We start from the raw sequence: 15,122 nt of genomic DNA, 5'->3' as shown, positions 1-15,122 counted from the left end.
TATCAAATAATACAACTTATTTTATGATCTGAAACATTTAAGTGGGAAAAATATGCAAAACTAAAAAAATAAAAAATATCAATCAGGAAGCAAACAGCCTACTTTTTCACAGCGCTGTATAACTACCTCATAGCCCAAGTTGTAAGCGTTTTCAGCAGAATAAATTTTACAAAATGAAACCAGTGGAGAAAAGGTAGCATTAATGCACAGCAAAAAAAAAAAAAAAAAAGCAAAATGTGAATGATTATTTTTTTATCATTTGATGCATATGTTTGTGAATGTTTTAAAAAAATGAAAATCCTTGCTCATTAAACAATGTCTGGAGGAATGCAAGATTTGTTTTTAATGAAAACAGTTCTAACTGTTATAAGTCACGTTTGCTAAGAAAAAAACAGCCTTAGTGTAACAAAACACCAGAGGTGTAACTAAAGTAAAAGTTACAGTTACTCTGATTAAAATGTACTTAAGAAGTAAAAGAACAGGTCTATAAATCTACTCAAGTAAAATTAAAAAGTAAGTCATTTAAAATGGACCCTAAGTAGCCTACTGAGTACTGACTAGCTACTTTAGATACTGAAGGGGCTTTCACATAGTAAAAGATAACGGCCACGCACGGAAGGCACAGACTATCGCCAAAATGCGTCCAAACTGCCGGAAATTGTAAAAGAAGAAGAAGAAGAAGAAGAAGAAGAAGGCGGCACTGACTGTAGCACATCACCGTGTAAGGTAGCACAATTCGACATAACACTTGTGTCCAGCTATGTTAATGACTGGGTCAAAACTCTAACAAGTTGTCAATCGCTCCATTGTGACTGCGCACGTGTGTTTGGGATTACAGGATTTTCCAAATAAGTATACAAATTTCGAGTCAGCTGTGATGCAAAATATAATTTTTAAGAAGCTGATAGGCTACCACGCGGTGTGTGGTAGTATTTCATTGGGTAAATGGTTGGAGGCCTTTCTTAGGTGGATCGCTTAAACAGAAGCATTGCAAACATCTCAGGTCAAAGGGTGAGTATTCAGACGTCTTTTCACACATTAAATCTTTCTTGATCTAAAGTCCCTTTTCTTTTTTTAGTCTGACATTTTTTTTTTTACATTTTTTTCTTACTGTGCAGAACGAGTAGCTCCATGTCAATCTACATCCACTACAAAGACAATCGTTTATCTTGTAGTTACTTTTCTTTTTGAAATGAAATTTTAAAAAAAATAATTCAAGATGTAATTTTGATTTTTGCTTGCTGACTATGGAAAAGCAAATCAACTTTAATTTTGATTTTAAATTCTCATATTCCTACCTTCAGCAACACAAAAATGAATTCTTCCCAAAAGGGTTACTCAGAAATCTAATGAGACCATGCATTTTGAGGAACAGCTATGATAAGCCATCATTTTGAAATTTCTTTGTTTTATTTTTAATGTTTTATGGAAACTTAAATACATCTATCTAAAGAGGTATGTATTTCTGCGGGACAGGAGTAGTTTTGAATTGTTTGTGCTGTGCTAATACAAACACCAGTCTTCTCTTTCCATATAAAAGCATGTTTTAGTAGCTACCAGATGGGCACTACTACCATACTCATCAATGTTTAACCAGACAAGACCTCTTCATGCACTCTGCAGCTTGTTGCCTGAGGAGGTGCACTGCAGACATGCTTTTCGACCTTGAAATACTCGGGAGAGCTGCTTAAGATAACAATGTCTTTGAGTACTTCTTAAGTGGAATCCCTGGTTCCATAAGCTGTGTCTTTAATTGCAGCATTTTTCCAGTGTTACAGTTTGACCCTATTTTTTTCCTCAACTAATACTTTGTCATATGTGTATCTGCTACATGCCAGTCAGCAGTGAAAGTTATGTTTTGTTGGAGGGAAATCAGTGGACTCAAAGCCTGGAGAAAATCAAGGCTGACTGTGGACTGTTTCATAGGTTGCAGTTGCATATTAACAAAATAGTCTCTGATATTTACAGAATCTGTCTTGCATACCAAACTCAATGCATATTCCCCATTCTAGCTGGAGAGGGGGAGAAAGGAAAAGAGATGGAGGTGGAAAAGCAGTGCATACAAATCAGTGCATGAAAGTTGAATGGATGGAGATTAGGGATCAAGGCATTCTGGGACAGCGAGATAAGGCACCTTAAAACTACTTTCTGTGAATCAGAACTGCCTTATCTGTATTTTTGCACACTTAGTCGCACCCAAGAAAAAATAATTGAACATATATGTTGTTTTCTCTCTGTTCTAGCATTTTATTTCAGGCACTGAAGAGGAAATCTTGATAAACAACAGAGTGATATCTTTCCTCTGAATTTCACACCAGTTTAACGCTATCTTAGTCAAGTGTTCTATGGCTTTGCATGTGTTAGTTCTCACTGTATTAAAAGAAGTTTGTTTGGGCTGGTTCAAAGGTAAACCTGCTTTTTAAAGTCTTGATTTGATCTGTGTATGCCCTTATAGTTGCAATACACAACTAAATCCAGGGTTTTTGTGAAGTCAACACATTGAAACAGATATAGAATTAATTGTCTTCCTGTCAGAATTAAATTGGACTGGAGCTGCAGTATAAAATAGTTTTACTGGGGTTTTTCATTAAAAAAAAAATTCTTTGATTGGGGATTTAATTTTGAACCCTATCTGTGATATATCCTCAGTTATAACCTGCTTGTATCTCAGGTGGGGTGGCTCTTTTGTGAAAAAAAAAATCATCTAAACTGTGCATATGTAGGCACACATAAAAATTAAATACTGTGAAAATGTTAATTTTTCTGATATTTAATATTAAAGTATTCCAACCATTGTAATTTTTATCTTGATTATCTGTTTACAGTTTATAAAAATCCCAAATCTCTGATTATTAGAATATTTCATAAGGGGAGTCTAAAAGAGATTCATAATCAGAAATGTAGACTTTCTGAACAGTATGTTCATTTATGAAGCACTCACAACTTGTTCAGGAGCAGGGCTCCTTTAGCAAAAATTCCAGCATCAATGCAGCATGACATGGAGGCTAGGGCTGAACACTTTGCAAAAATAATCTAATTGCGTTTTTTTTCCCCAGATATATAGCAAGTGCGATTTAATATGCAATTATTCTTGGGTTAATCTTATGTTTTCTTTCGACATATTCAAGCAATAAATAGCCTAATTCCATAAATAAGACCATGTGTACTGAAAACAGTGAAAATATTTCTGAAGCAATTAATCCACATGAATCTGAATACAGGGGGTGCTCGTATTGCAAATGTCATTCACTTTGTTTAAGGGCATTATCATTCTTATATCATTCTAAGTCTGCCAGATGTTTTTTTTTAATGGCACAATGTAGCCATTTTCAAGGATCCTTTAAGGATTAATTTCTCCAAACGGTCCTTTTAGATTCTATTGAAATTTAATCTAGAGAAAGTTGTTCGGCTCCGAGCATGTATATAAAGCTTAAACAATGTGGCCATGCCCTGCTCCTCAATGTTCGATGTCTCGCCATGGCATAGAATTTGTCTCTTTGTCAAAAATAGGGACAAGTCCAACAGGGTCTCCCAAATCTCTTTTAAATAGTTTTCTGACATCCTTAGGCTGTATCTCCACCGTGATATCATGCAAAGCTCACAGATCTGTGTCAAGCTGTCATTATGACAATACGCCATCAAACAGGAAGTGACTTGCTGAAGGGCTTAAAACTCTTGTAGTGTCATACGTATTGGTAGAAATGAGCCCAGTCAAGAAATCAGAAGGATAAGTATATCTCCTGACTTGGTATTATTTTGCAGATATAATGACAATTATGATAATGTTAGTCCTTGTCTGAGACAAGTAAAAGTGCTTTTGCATTAAATATTTAGGTAATTTTAAATGATTTACTGATCTGAATTCAGACAAGGTAAAGATGAGATTAAAAATACTGAAGACAGAACATTTATTCTCACTTTGCCTCCCTGTTTTCTGAATTACATTGAACAAATTGATAATGTGTTATAAAATTGATAATAATTACTGGCATTCTGGCTATCAGGAATCTGCTCATACATTAATCTGTAGTCAATTTGACTACTGCTCCATTGGTGGGGTTAACCGAAGAACCACTAAAGTTACTCCATTAATAAGGCTCCAGGTACCAATCAGTTTCACATCCAGATCCTTTTAATAGCCATTTAAACATTCATAGTTTGCCTCTATAGCAGTTTGATAACGTTCTGTAACCTAGGCAGGCTTCTCAAGGTGAAAGTCATCTTCTTGTTGTACTGAGAATTACTTCAGGTTAAGGTAGGGAGTCTTCAGCTGCTGTGGTGTTGCTCTCTGGTGCACATCTGCTTCGTATCAACTGAAAAGCGAATACATTTTTCACCATTCTCTTAGAATTGGGAAATTTATTGTGTGGGTGTTTGTTTTGAGTATGATGGTGTTTGCAGCGTCTGAATCTTGGTGGTTATTTTTTGAAGGTCTTGCCGCTTTGTTGATTATTGCAAATTCTGTGTGTACAATATTGATTCACTTTCTGCATTTTCTTTCTTCTATATTCTTCAGGGGTCCAAGCAGTGATTCTTGATCCTGGAGCCCTGCTGATTTTGTTCTCTTTTTTTCCCTCTTATTTTCTGCTGAAGGAGTTTGTGAAGCTGAAACTTAGGTCTACAACTCATCAAAACTGGCAGGTAGGTTGCAAATTCTGTCAAATCAGTTGAATACCAATATCAGTTCATTCATATTCAGTAGCTTTAAGATAGAAAAAACAGAACACCATCGGAAATCAAAGACTTTACTGAAGATTTGCTTGCCAAATGTGGCTAATGTTAGCTGTGTTAGGAGGGCCAGCCTTTGGCCCTCCTAGCTGTTTATGTCCACATGCCTGTGCTGAATGTGGTTATGCATTTCCATTCTCCAGTTTAACTTGGCACATCCTTCATACCACAATATCTTCATTTTCTTGATCCAAATGCTAAAATTTTTCTGCTTTGAGAGTCTATCTGTGCTGTGTGCTGGTTTACATTTGTGCAGTTTTGCATTATGGCGGTGTTGATGTAGCCATTAATTGGAGCTACAGTTCTTGTGGGTGTCGGATGACTGTGTTCTAGCTTTGTGACAACCTTTATCTGGCATTGCAAACCTGATAAGCACAAATAACTACTTAATGTTTTTCCCTAAAGGTTTTGTGGGAGCTTTTTGCCCTTAGAACTGGAACAGTGGATAGGGTTGGAAACAGGAGAAAATAGTTGGTGGGAGTGTGGTGAAAGAGTTACAGGTCAGACTTGAACCAGGCTGCCTGCATACATGGGGATGGACATAGACATCTGCATCCCGATAATTACTTAACTGATGATTGATCATACTGTCGACTAGCTACTTCTGAAAATCCTGTCTTTCATAAACCACTGGGCTTTGCATCTATAAAACTTAGCTAGAGTCATTCAGGCTTCACTTTTCTTGTTTTTATTCTTATTTTATTTGTTTATTTATTTTTTTAGCAAAATCAATTTGTTTCAGTAATTGCTTACCAATCATTTTAATGTAAATAGTCGCAATAACTATGGGGTTAATTAAATGTTTCTTGGAGAAGAATCAGCAGAGTATCAGCATAAAGTGAGTAAATGATTTATTTAAAAAACTAAGGAGATGTTAACCTTGCAAAGCCACTGGATTGGCCAGACTCCATGTCTGTTATCAGATGAATCTATCTTGAAATCTTTAAGCTGAGATGCTTTTTCCCAGTCAGAGAATGACCGGACCAATCAGTGAGGAGAAAGAAGCAGTAGTTACAGGCATGGTTTAGTTGTATTACAACCCCTTAAGCCAGGATATCCAAACTCTGGCCAACTGTAGCCTGTTGTTCATTTACATTGGCCTGCAGTAATTTCTAAAAAAAAGTGGAAAATGGTTTGTTTTTGACCATGACTGTGTTGCACTTCAAAGTGCAAAATCTTAATGGGAAGAATTTCAAGATCAGGCTGCAGACCTCCATGGCAGGGTGTTTGGCTGCAAGACGTCTACAGTGCCTCTACAATGGGGCAACCTCCCTTGGGGCAGAAAATGACACAAATTACCCAAGCTGGAACCACAGTGACACACTGAATGACACATATTTTTAGTTTGCTGTCAGAGGTTACTGTGAGCAGCTATTTTTCACAATGGCAGAATTTTATGTATAAAAATCAAATATTTACTAAGGGGGACAAATTAAAATTTAACACATTACAAAATAAGGAAGACCCAACAAGGGTTAGTATGTCACTTCCTGCCCCATGGTCGAGGTCGTCCTATTGTAGAGGCCTGCAACAGATGAGTCCAAATATGCCCCACCATAGAGGACTGCAGACAGATGCCTCTCAAGAATTTCCTGATCAAATTGAGACAATATAAATGGTAAATATATGTTAAACATATAGAGCCTGGGTCTGTTGAAGCCCACATTGCTGTTTGGGCTGTTGGGCTGTGGTAGGGTAGGTAAGATAGATGATGTCTGTGTGTTTGCATGGAGGAGGGATGGCTCTGGGTTGCTGTTCAACCATCTGGAGATGTCATTGGACAAAGTGGACACAACACTGGCAAAAGGGGATTCCCACTTGACAACCTTGGCAAAGTGCTGGGTTTTTGCTGCCCATCAGCTTTCACGGTTGACTGTTATGGGACTTTCTGTTAGTTTTTTCTTTACACAATGAAATGGATTAAAAGTTGCAATCTTGAGATAATGCTCTTAATGTCTGCTTTTTTAAATGGCAATGCTTTTAAAGAAGTATCATCCCCTATTACAATTCAAACCACTCCTTTTTGCGTTTGTTTTTCCCAAATGCACCCTGAAAGGAGAAAACAATAAGACAACACAGATTGAGAGGGACAGATAGACACATTTGCATCTTTAATTAGATTTCCAATGAAATGTTTCTGAAGAAGGAAACAAGAAAGCTCTCTCAAACTCCTGAGTCAGAGTGCTAGTCACATCATTCAGCCCAGTTCATTCAAACTGAAGGTTAATAAGCAGTATTTTTAAAGGATGGATATGAGATTTGCATGGAATCACAAAAAGATATCCTGAATTGACTAACTCCTTCATATTGCTGCTTTTCAAATTAACCACTATCTTATTAAGCCCAGGGAAACATTTTGAACAAATATTTCATCAAACCCAGCAGCTGCTGAGGGAAACATCTCTGAGAATTTGGCAGCTTAATGCTTCTGCAGGAATTAAAATGGTTCCATGATATGACAGGTTGTGTAATTGTTGAATTTTAAATCTGTAGTGAAAACAGTTACTGCACGACTCAGGCTGAGAGAGCACTTGTCTGTGCCAGACAAACAGTAGGCCGGCACTGCAATGTCAGAGAGAGGGCAAAGCAAATAAAAAGCCGAGTTCTGCTTTCTGAGAGATAGAGAGCACTCCAAAGAGACCGGTCGACTCCAACACACAAAAAAATCTACACATAATGCTCCAAACATCGACACATCCACACAAATCATGACAAGAGAACTATTTACCAGGCACAGATGCAGAACATCTGTCTCTGTGTAACTGTGGATTTATTGGTATGTTTGTGTGATAAAGGGCTGGGATAACCAAAATCTATCAAGTTACCTCATCTTTTTCTTCATAAACTGAATTCCACTTTGCAAATGGTTTGAGCAGTGACTAAGCAATGTCTCCTTGGACTACTGCCACATTTTGAAAATGATTCTTGACATGTGGCAGCATTTTGAAAAGCCTAAAAGCACACACGCCTCATCTGGGATCTGAAAGGAGACAAAAATCACCCCCAATCTAAAGCCCAGACATGTTTCCAAAATTGATGCAAGAAAATCTGCCATCAACAGGACTTGTTTGGACATCTGCCAACCTGGGAAATCGGTAGCAAAATCAAGACAGATTGGTGCCTTGGGATTTTGAATGTTGTTGCATAAGACAAAATTCAAGTTACTGTAAGGGGTTTTTGGCCAGTTGATGGTTTACCTCCTTTGAAGCAACAAAATAGAAACAAAGTCATCAGCATAAAGATGAACTACTTCTTTTAGTAGTTATTTTAATGTCTGAAACAACTGTGGCAAGGTAGGTGTCAGACAGTGTGTTTAACAGAAGAATGCTATTCGTATTCTGACATTTTATTTTATTTACATTATCACATGCGTACCTTGAGATCTATCTGAAGGAGAGCCAGTCCACATTGTCCTCCTCTTGATACAATCATAATTGCTATCCATAATCCAGTCCATAATTGTTTGTCTTGTTCAAAAGACCGCTACAGTCACACAGAGTGTTTCTGTTGCAGAGTGATTGACACTCTTTGACCCGCCCCCATGACTACCTGTGAACTCACATACAGTCACGGAGACAGTTGTGTCGTCAGCATAAATGATCAGTCGGGAACACTGTTGTTGTCTGGCCAGTCTGTCGGCCAAGATGGGCCATAATTAAGTTGCATAGTCTGACATGGTGCCGTTGTGAACAAACCAGTAGTCTAAACCGGCCTTAAGACACATGACTCACACAACTCACTTGGAAATCAGGCTGAGTCAGCCTGATTGTTTGCTGTTTGTCGTGCAGTGTACAGGGGGACGCGATGGCCCACCAAAGCCGGACCAACTGCTCCTATATACGGACAGATTTCTGCCACGTTTGATATTTCGGTCTTTCAACTGCACGCTCACATAGTGAGAGAAGAACCACCAGCAGAATCCCCAACACTGGGGCATTCTTTTCTTTTGTAAACTGTCAGACTGCATATTAAATCCGATGCAAAGAGCAGTAATGCCTTTTTGATGTGCCTTCTCTATTAGAATGGAAATAAACAAGCAGGAAATAGGCCGACCTGCAGACTTCCAGCTGACACAGAATATTTGTTATTAGCAGCTAATTGTGTTTGCTGATGATGATGACTGTGCGTGATTATGTGCGTGTGAGATGGTGAATATGTTTGTAATTGATTGTACTGTTGCTATTTGAAGAGTGAAAACCTGACAGTAGCTCTGACTTCACAGGGGTCACCAAAATAAGTACAAACAGAGAGTTCCTCACAGTACCTTTCATAAACAATTTTATATACTTTGAACGTAAATTGGGTGAATTTTGACAGCCTGCACAAGAGTAAAGACCATTATAAACAACAGTCAAGATGTCCTTTTCACTAACAAGTATAAATCATACTTCTAAATCCCTAAATTGTACATTAACTATTTACCACCTTAAATGTCCCTGTCTGATTAACTCCAGTATCATTCAATTTACACTTCAAGTTTGTGGCCCAGGATTTCTGAAAACTAATTTTTTCCAAGTCTGGAAGCTGAAGCTGAGAGTAGCAGGGAGTATTTCCCTGACTTAAGAAACCATCCTGACAGAAGTTTTACAAATGTTTTAACAGGCGCAGCATTATTGTTTTTTTTTTTGTGTTAACTGATATTCCACTTTTAAAGTGTGTTAAAGCCATTTAACAGTGTATAGGAAGTGGAAGTGGCATCTGGGTCTGAACAGTTAAGCCAGAGTCAAAGTCATCTGGACAAACAGATATCTGCATACAGAATCTGCAGGCTTGAGGCAATGTTTTTGATGTTAGAACCTTTCAGGTTTTGGATTTTTTTTTTTTAGTTAGGCTTTTTCCAGGGACCACTTAAACCTTCTTTTGCATTCATGTGGAAATTGGTGATGGTGTTTTTATTACACAACCAGTCAATTACACACAGTATCAATGAAAAGGCTAAACTGTAATCACAGCATCAGACTTTGCTTCAGTATTTACATTGGATATCTTTTGAACATTGCAATGGTAGTCTTCCTGCCTCCTGAAATCCCTATTTGACAGAAAATGTCACATTGTCAGGGTAGTTTAAATTGCAGCTTTGGAAAGCTTTCATTATCCAAAGTTGTTGAAATAAAAAAAAACTGTCCTGATAATTTCTTAAAATTAACAGGCATACAGTATGTAAAAAGCTTTGGGCCCTGTTTCAATAGCTGCTGTTTTTTTAGCTGGAGTATTCACTTTCAATACAAGAACAATGTAGCTCAGCATTTTTAGGGCTTGGTGTCCTGAGCGTAAAAACTCTCTCAGCATCATCTGCTTTGTGTAATTTGAAAATATTGTAACTGTTGGATCAGTGCTTTGCTTGTCAGTGTCAGCTCAGCCTCACTGTCCAATCAGAATCAAAAAGGTGCAGAATGTTTGATATTAGATTTGACAACAAAAATGGTGGAGGGGAAAATGACCCCACTTGGCTTTTCAAGGGTACTTTTTTCGAGATTACAGCTGCTGCTAATGCCAGGATGGTATTCTTTTACATTAATTTTGTTTTTTCATTTCAAGGATGTGATTAGCCAGCTAAACATTTAAAGTTGGATCTCTTGTTAATAGGCAAGTTGATGCAAGTTGATGGATCGACTACATTCAAAGTCTGTCATCAGGTGAATCTACCTTGCAAAGCTGCAATCGAAAATGTTTGTGCCTGGTCTTAAAATTACCTGACCAATCAGCATTGTTTTAGGAGAATGAGCTTGTAGCTACAGGTAGGGTTTAGTTGCACTGCAAGCCAGTAAACAATGGCTGCCACTGGTGAAGTGATTAGCTCAGATGCACTTTTAAAAACTGTTTTGTTCAGAACTTTACAACATTTTTTATTTAAAGTAGAGCAAAGAACTACCCTGAAAGCTTTTTCTTGGCAGAGAAGATGTTATTGGCTACTGTTATACTGTCATAATGCTCTTCAACACAAGGTAAACAACGATGAGCTGATAGAATTGATAGCTTCTTACAGGAACAGCATGGTTTAGTATTATTTTGATTTAGAAAATGGGGATAAAGGCTGTGAGAGGATAAAGATAAACTTAAACACAAACAAAGCACTAATTATGGCGTTCAGGACATTAGAGTCATTTTAACACTGGAAAGTTTTTGTCTCATTTTTGTCAATTGAAGTCCTCCCATTTAAGTCTTTACATTTTGGTCAAAACAGTAATTTTCTTTAGACTAATTTTATTGGCCACATTGTAAAATTGATATATAATTCAAAAACGCTCAGTATTTTAACATTCATACTTTAGTTGATATAAAATACTCTTTTATTTATTTACGTTTTCCATAAATACAGGATAGTTTCAGGTAATGTTGCCCTTCTCCATCTGGCAATCCGATGGACTAGTCTGGGTTTGGCGGTTGCCAGGAGAACGGTGCTTGTCTGACTGCACTGTGCCAAGTGTAAAGTTTGATGGAGGGGGGATTGTGTGGGGTTGTTTTTCAGGAGCTGGGCTTGGCCCCTTAGTTCCAGTGAAAGGAACTCTGAATGCTTCAGCATACCAAGAGATTTTGGACAATTCCATGCTCCCAACTTTGTGGGAACAGTTTAGGGATGGCCCCTTCCTGTCCAACATGACTGTGCACCAGTGCACAAAGCAAGGTCCATAAAGACATGGATGAGACAGTTTGGTGTGGATGAACTTGACTGGTCTGCACAGAGTCCTGACCTCAACCATAGAACACCTTTGCGATGAATTAGAGTGGAGACTGAGAGCCAGGCCTTCTCGTCCAACATCAGTGTGTGACCTCACAAATGCGCTTCTGGAAGAATGGTCAAAAACACACTCCTAAATCTTGTGGAAAGCCTTCCCATAAGAGTTGAAGCTGTTATAGCTTCAAAGGGTGGACTGACGTCATTAAATCCTATGGATTAAGAATGGGATATCACTTAAGTTCATATGCAAGTCAAGGCAGGTGAGCGAATACTTTTGGCAATATAGTGTATGGTGTATGCCGTTTGCGGTGGTGGTAATGGAGCAACAGAATTGGCTGTAAAAGTCACAATAAGCTCAATAGCTTCTGCAGCTCGAAGACACCCTGTGACCTGCCATTGTTGTTTTGGTTCGACATGCGAATGCAGGGTAAGTGGGCTATGCTATGTGTGACGTAATTGTTTCAATAAAGATGTGGTTGGCTGTCCATACGGAGATGAAACGGTAAGCTTTTACAGATCTGTTCACACTGGGGCGCGGTTTCAAAAAGTAGCGATTACGGTCTCCTAAAACGCCGTTTCTGTGTGGGTGAATTGCCGATACCACAAAAACGTTTGCCTATACTCCGGAATTCCTGTGGATGAGGCCTAATGGAAAAGTGCTTAATTTGACTGTTTACCAAATGTTCCCTTGACTTTAGACTAGTCAGTAACACAGTTCTAATTTATGTTTGACCTGGTTTGTAATTGTTCATCTAAAAATGTAACTAGTTATCATGGTGATCTTTACTTGATTAGATTGAGCGTATCATGTTAGCTCAGGCAGGCCACGAGTCAAGCACTGCAATAATTGAGATCAGCTGATCTCACAGGAGCCCTCATCAGCTGACAGCCAGCTGATTTGCTCTAAGCACACTATTGGCTAACTGCTGTCATGTTGCTTAATTCAAACTGCTCTTGCATAGCTATGCTCTGCTGCTCTCTCTGCAAGCTTGTCTTGCAACCCTTCCTCCACCCCAGCTCCTCCTTCATTCTGCTTCTGACTTAATCACTGAGCAGGAATGTGTGCTGATCCTTCATAATGCTTTCCATGTAGGTTCATGGAAGGGCAGGGGGATCAAAGAACATCCATATTCCCAAACATAAATAACAGCAATAAGTGCTAATTAAAAACTGCTAACAAAGAAATATTTATAGACACGAATCATGTGCGTTTCTTGATAAAGTGGTCCTGACTGAAATGGAAATATTAAGAGCTTACAGCAATTTGAAACAAACCACATGGATACCACTGAGTCAACTGTAACTCAGTAACAATAAACACTAGTTACTTGGAAACTGAGGTTGCGGACGCTTCTGTTACAAAAAAATGCAGCTGTGGACACAGGCCCTTACAGATTGTTCTCATCCCAGCCCTAGTGTGTAGTTGGTGTGTTGTTTGTGTGTGGGTACTTGCATACTTGTTTCAGATTGCTGTTTAGCAGTAGGCTCAGCTGCTGTCCAAAGTCAGCCATCTTTAATCTATTCAACACAGCTCAGGTCACTCGGGTACCGTGACGACGGTCTCGGACACTCTGTGCATATTTGGGGCCTTTTAACCAGGCGACACCTGGCAGGGGTAGCAGATGGCTGTTAACAGCTTCAACTCCTGGCTGATCTGTTTAATTCAGAGAACTTGGGGTCCTCAGACTGGATCACAGCCCAGCAAAAGGTGGCGGAAGCTCGTTTGGCTGCCATTAGGAGAAGGCGAGTGTTTGGCAGATAGCGGGAGCAGCTGGCACTGTTGACAGGGGCCGACTAAGTGGCCCGAACCTTTTGCAAAAAGAGCGGGAGGGATCAAAAGGGCAACTCCTACACTACAGGGGCCGGAGCATTTGGATGGCTGTTAAATCCCTCTTGACATCATGAATTACACAAGTATGATTTAGCGACAGAAAGAGAGGAAATGTGGAGGATGAAGATGATGGACAATTATTTTTGCTTTAGCAGAGAAGCATTAAGAGAAAATACACACAACACATCTGCATGATTTCTATTTTTTTACATGGAAAACAAACATCCTCACACTCTCACACACAAATCAGCACATTGTACCTTTTCTAAACGGAAACATTAAGCTTAACTTGTCAAACAGAAGATACATTTCTAGAGAGATAATACATTCATTCAAAGCAATGGCAATGAAGATTACAATATCTTGATAGAAGACAAACAGATTAATTACTTCATGGCTAAAACCTGAGTTGTTTCAAAGTATTTCCATATGAAACTGCACAACAATGCACATCAAAAATAAATGATGCATCATTATTCTCATATGGAGTATTATTTGCATGACTAAAGCTATGCTAATATAATCATGAGATATATATTTACACACACCCACAGATGGAATATTCATGTATATGTATGATCTGAGATTATCTGAGAGGTCCAGTCAAAACACAGAACCACATAATGAAGATGAGTTTCAGCAGTTTGGATGACAAAATAATATTCTTTTTACACGTTTCGATGTTTTCGTTCAGTTTAGCTTCAGTCCAGGTGTCTCTGCTTTTTAATCCTTTCATCTTTTGTGTATTTTTTGCCTTTTATGTTCGTTTGATCCTTTCTCTGAAAATGAGGAGGAGCAGAGGCACAGCATGTTTCCATTTGTCGTCAGCCCTCTTCTCCCCGCCACTCCTCTTCCTCCTCTCCAGGATGAAAGCAGGATGACCGTTTTTAGATTAACTTTGACGTGGTTTGAGCACTACAGTTGAGTCATTGGATTAGTCCTTTTAACGTGTTCCTCGTGGCAATGGACGGCTCAGCTTGACCCACTATGAGGGTTTCTTTGTCACAAAAAATCCTCATAGTCCAAGAGTTTGGAGTGCTGGCGCGTCTTCCAGAGTCGGTAGAGGCGGAAGTCAAAGTACATCTCGATCATCTCTTTGCCTGATGTGTAAATTAGACAGGACAAGAAAGATTATATAATCATACACATAGGAAGCAGAAACAGATTATTATCAGGCAAAACATTTTGGTTGCAAGATACTGGATTTTTGATGATCTTTTACAGGCCTTTATTTTCAAACTCATTTTTGCAGGTACATCAGTACCGCAGTATACAATGCTCTTCTTGAAACTCCACAAACTAATGCTCACTTTATAAGGAGAAGCAAGGGATGGGAAGTGTTTTTTGAATATCTGGTCATTACTCCAATGAAACTGAATAGTTTATGTAACTATTACCTTAATTTAAAACTATATAACTATATGTTTTCCAGTATTTTTGATGCTGCTTGATTTTAATGTGCTACCACTGCTAGATGGTGGGTAGCCTATCTGTAACTTTCTGCTAACCACCAAAACATGACAAAAGAAGAAGAAAATACTGATGTTTAGTACAGAGGTGCTTCTCTTCTCCTGAGACCTGAGCTTTTGATTGGAATGCATTTTTATTTTCTCCCACTTATTTGAGTACAGAAGGTTAAACACACAGTATGTGAAATTCTGCCACCAGGGGGCTCTCAACCAAAACAAAAAAACAATATGATGAGTACAGACCTGAGGCCTGTACGACGAAGCTGGATTAACAAGCCCAGAATATCTCTGTCTACGCCATCTGTATCTCCGCTAGCTGGATTGACTTATCAAGACATTCGCAATCCAGATCAGCTGTACGACGAAGCTCGTTATCAACTCGGTAAGTGCATCCAGGGTTTTCCAATCTGGATCA

General features: G+C 38.6%; 1 protein-coding gene and 1 long non-coding RNA gene across 4 annotated transcripts in view; one reads left to right on the top strand and one right to left on the bottom strand.

Moving 5' to 3' along the window:
• The first annotated feature begins 722 nt into the window (after nucleotides 1-722).
• LOC121525650 overlaps nucleotides 723-15,122 on the top strand; it is a 40,821-nt gene continuing 26,421 nt past the window's right edge. The window contains exons 1-2 of the long non-coding RNA XR_005993240.1: nucleotides 723-1,011; nucleotides 4,517-4,641. This is a non-coding gene — a long non-coding RNA (uncharacterized LOC121525650). The remainder of the gene's footprint in view (nucleotides 1,012-4,516; nucleotides 4,642-15,122) is intronic.
• Nucleotides 12,507-15,122, bottom strand: part of LOC121525649 (NMDA receptor synaptonuclear signaling and neuronal migration factor) — a 96,386-nt gene continuing 93,770 nt past the window's right edge. For all 3 annotated transcript variants that reach the window (XM_041811738.1, XM_041811740.1, XM_041811741.1), the window contains one exon: nucleotides 12,507-14,338. In XM_041811738.1, the coding sequence (XP_041667672.1) occupies nucleotides 14,241-14,338 (98 nt within the window). In that variant the 3' untranslated portion in view covers nucleotides 12,507-14,240. The remainder of the gene's footprint in view (nucleotides 14,339-15,122) is intronic.

This window comes from Cheilinus undulatus, linkage group 17, assembly GCF_018320785.1.
Source record: "Cheilinus undulatus linkage group 17, ASM1832078v1, whole genome shotgun sequence".
NCBI classification, from domain to species: Eukaryota; Metazoa; Chordata; class Actinopteri; order Labriformes; family Labridae; genus Cheilinus; species Cheilinus undulatus.
The sequence above is the reverse complement of the archived record's forward strand: the minus strand, read 5'-3'. Positions and strand labels throughout refer to the sequence as shown.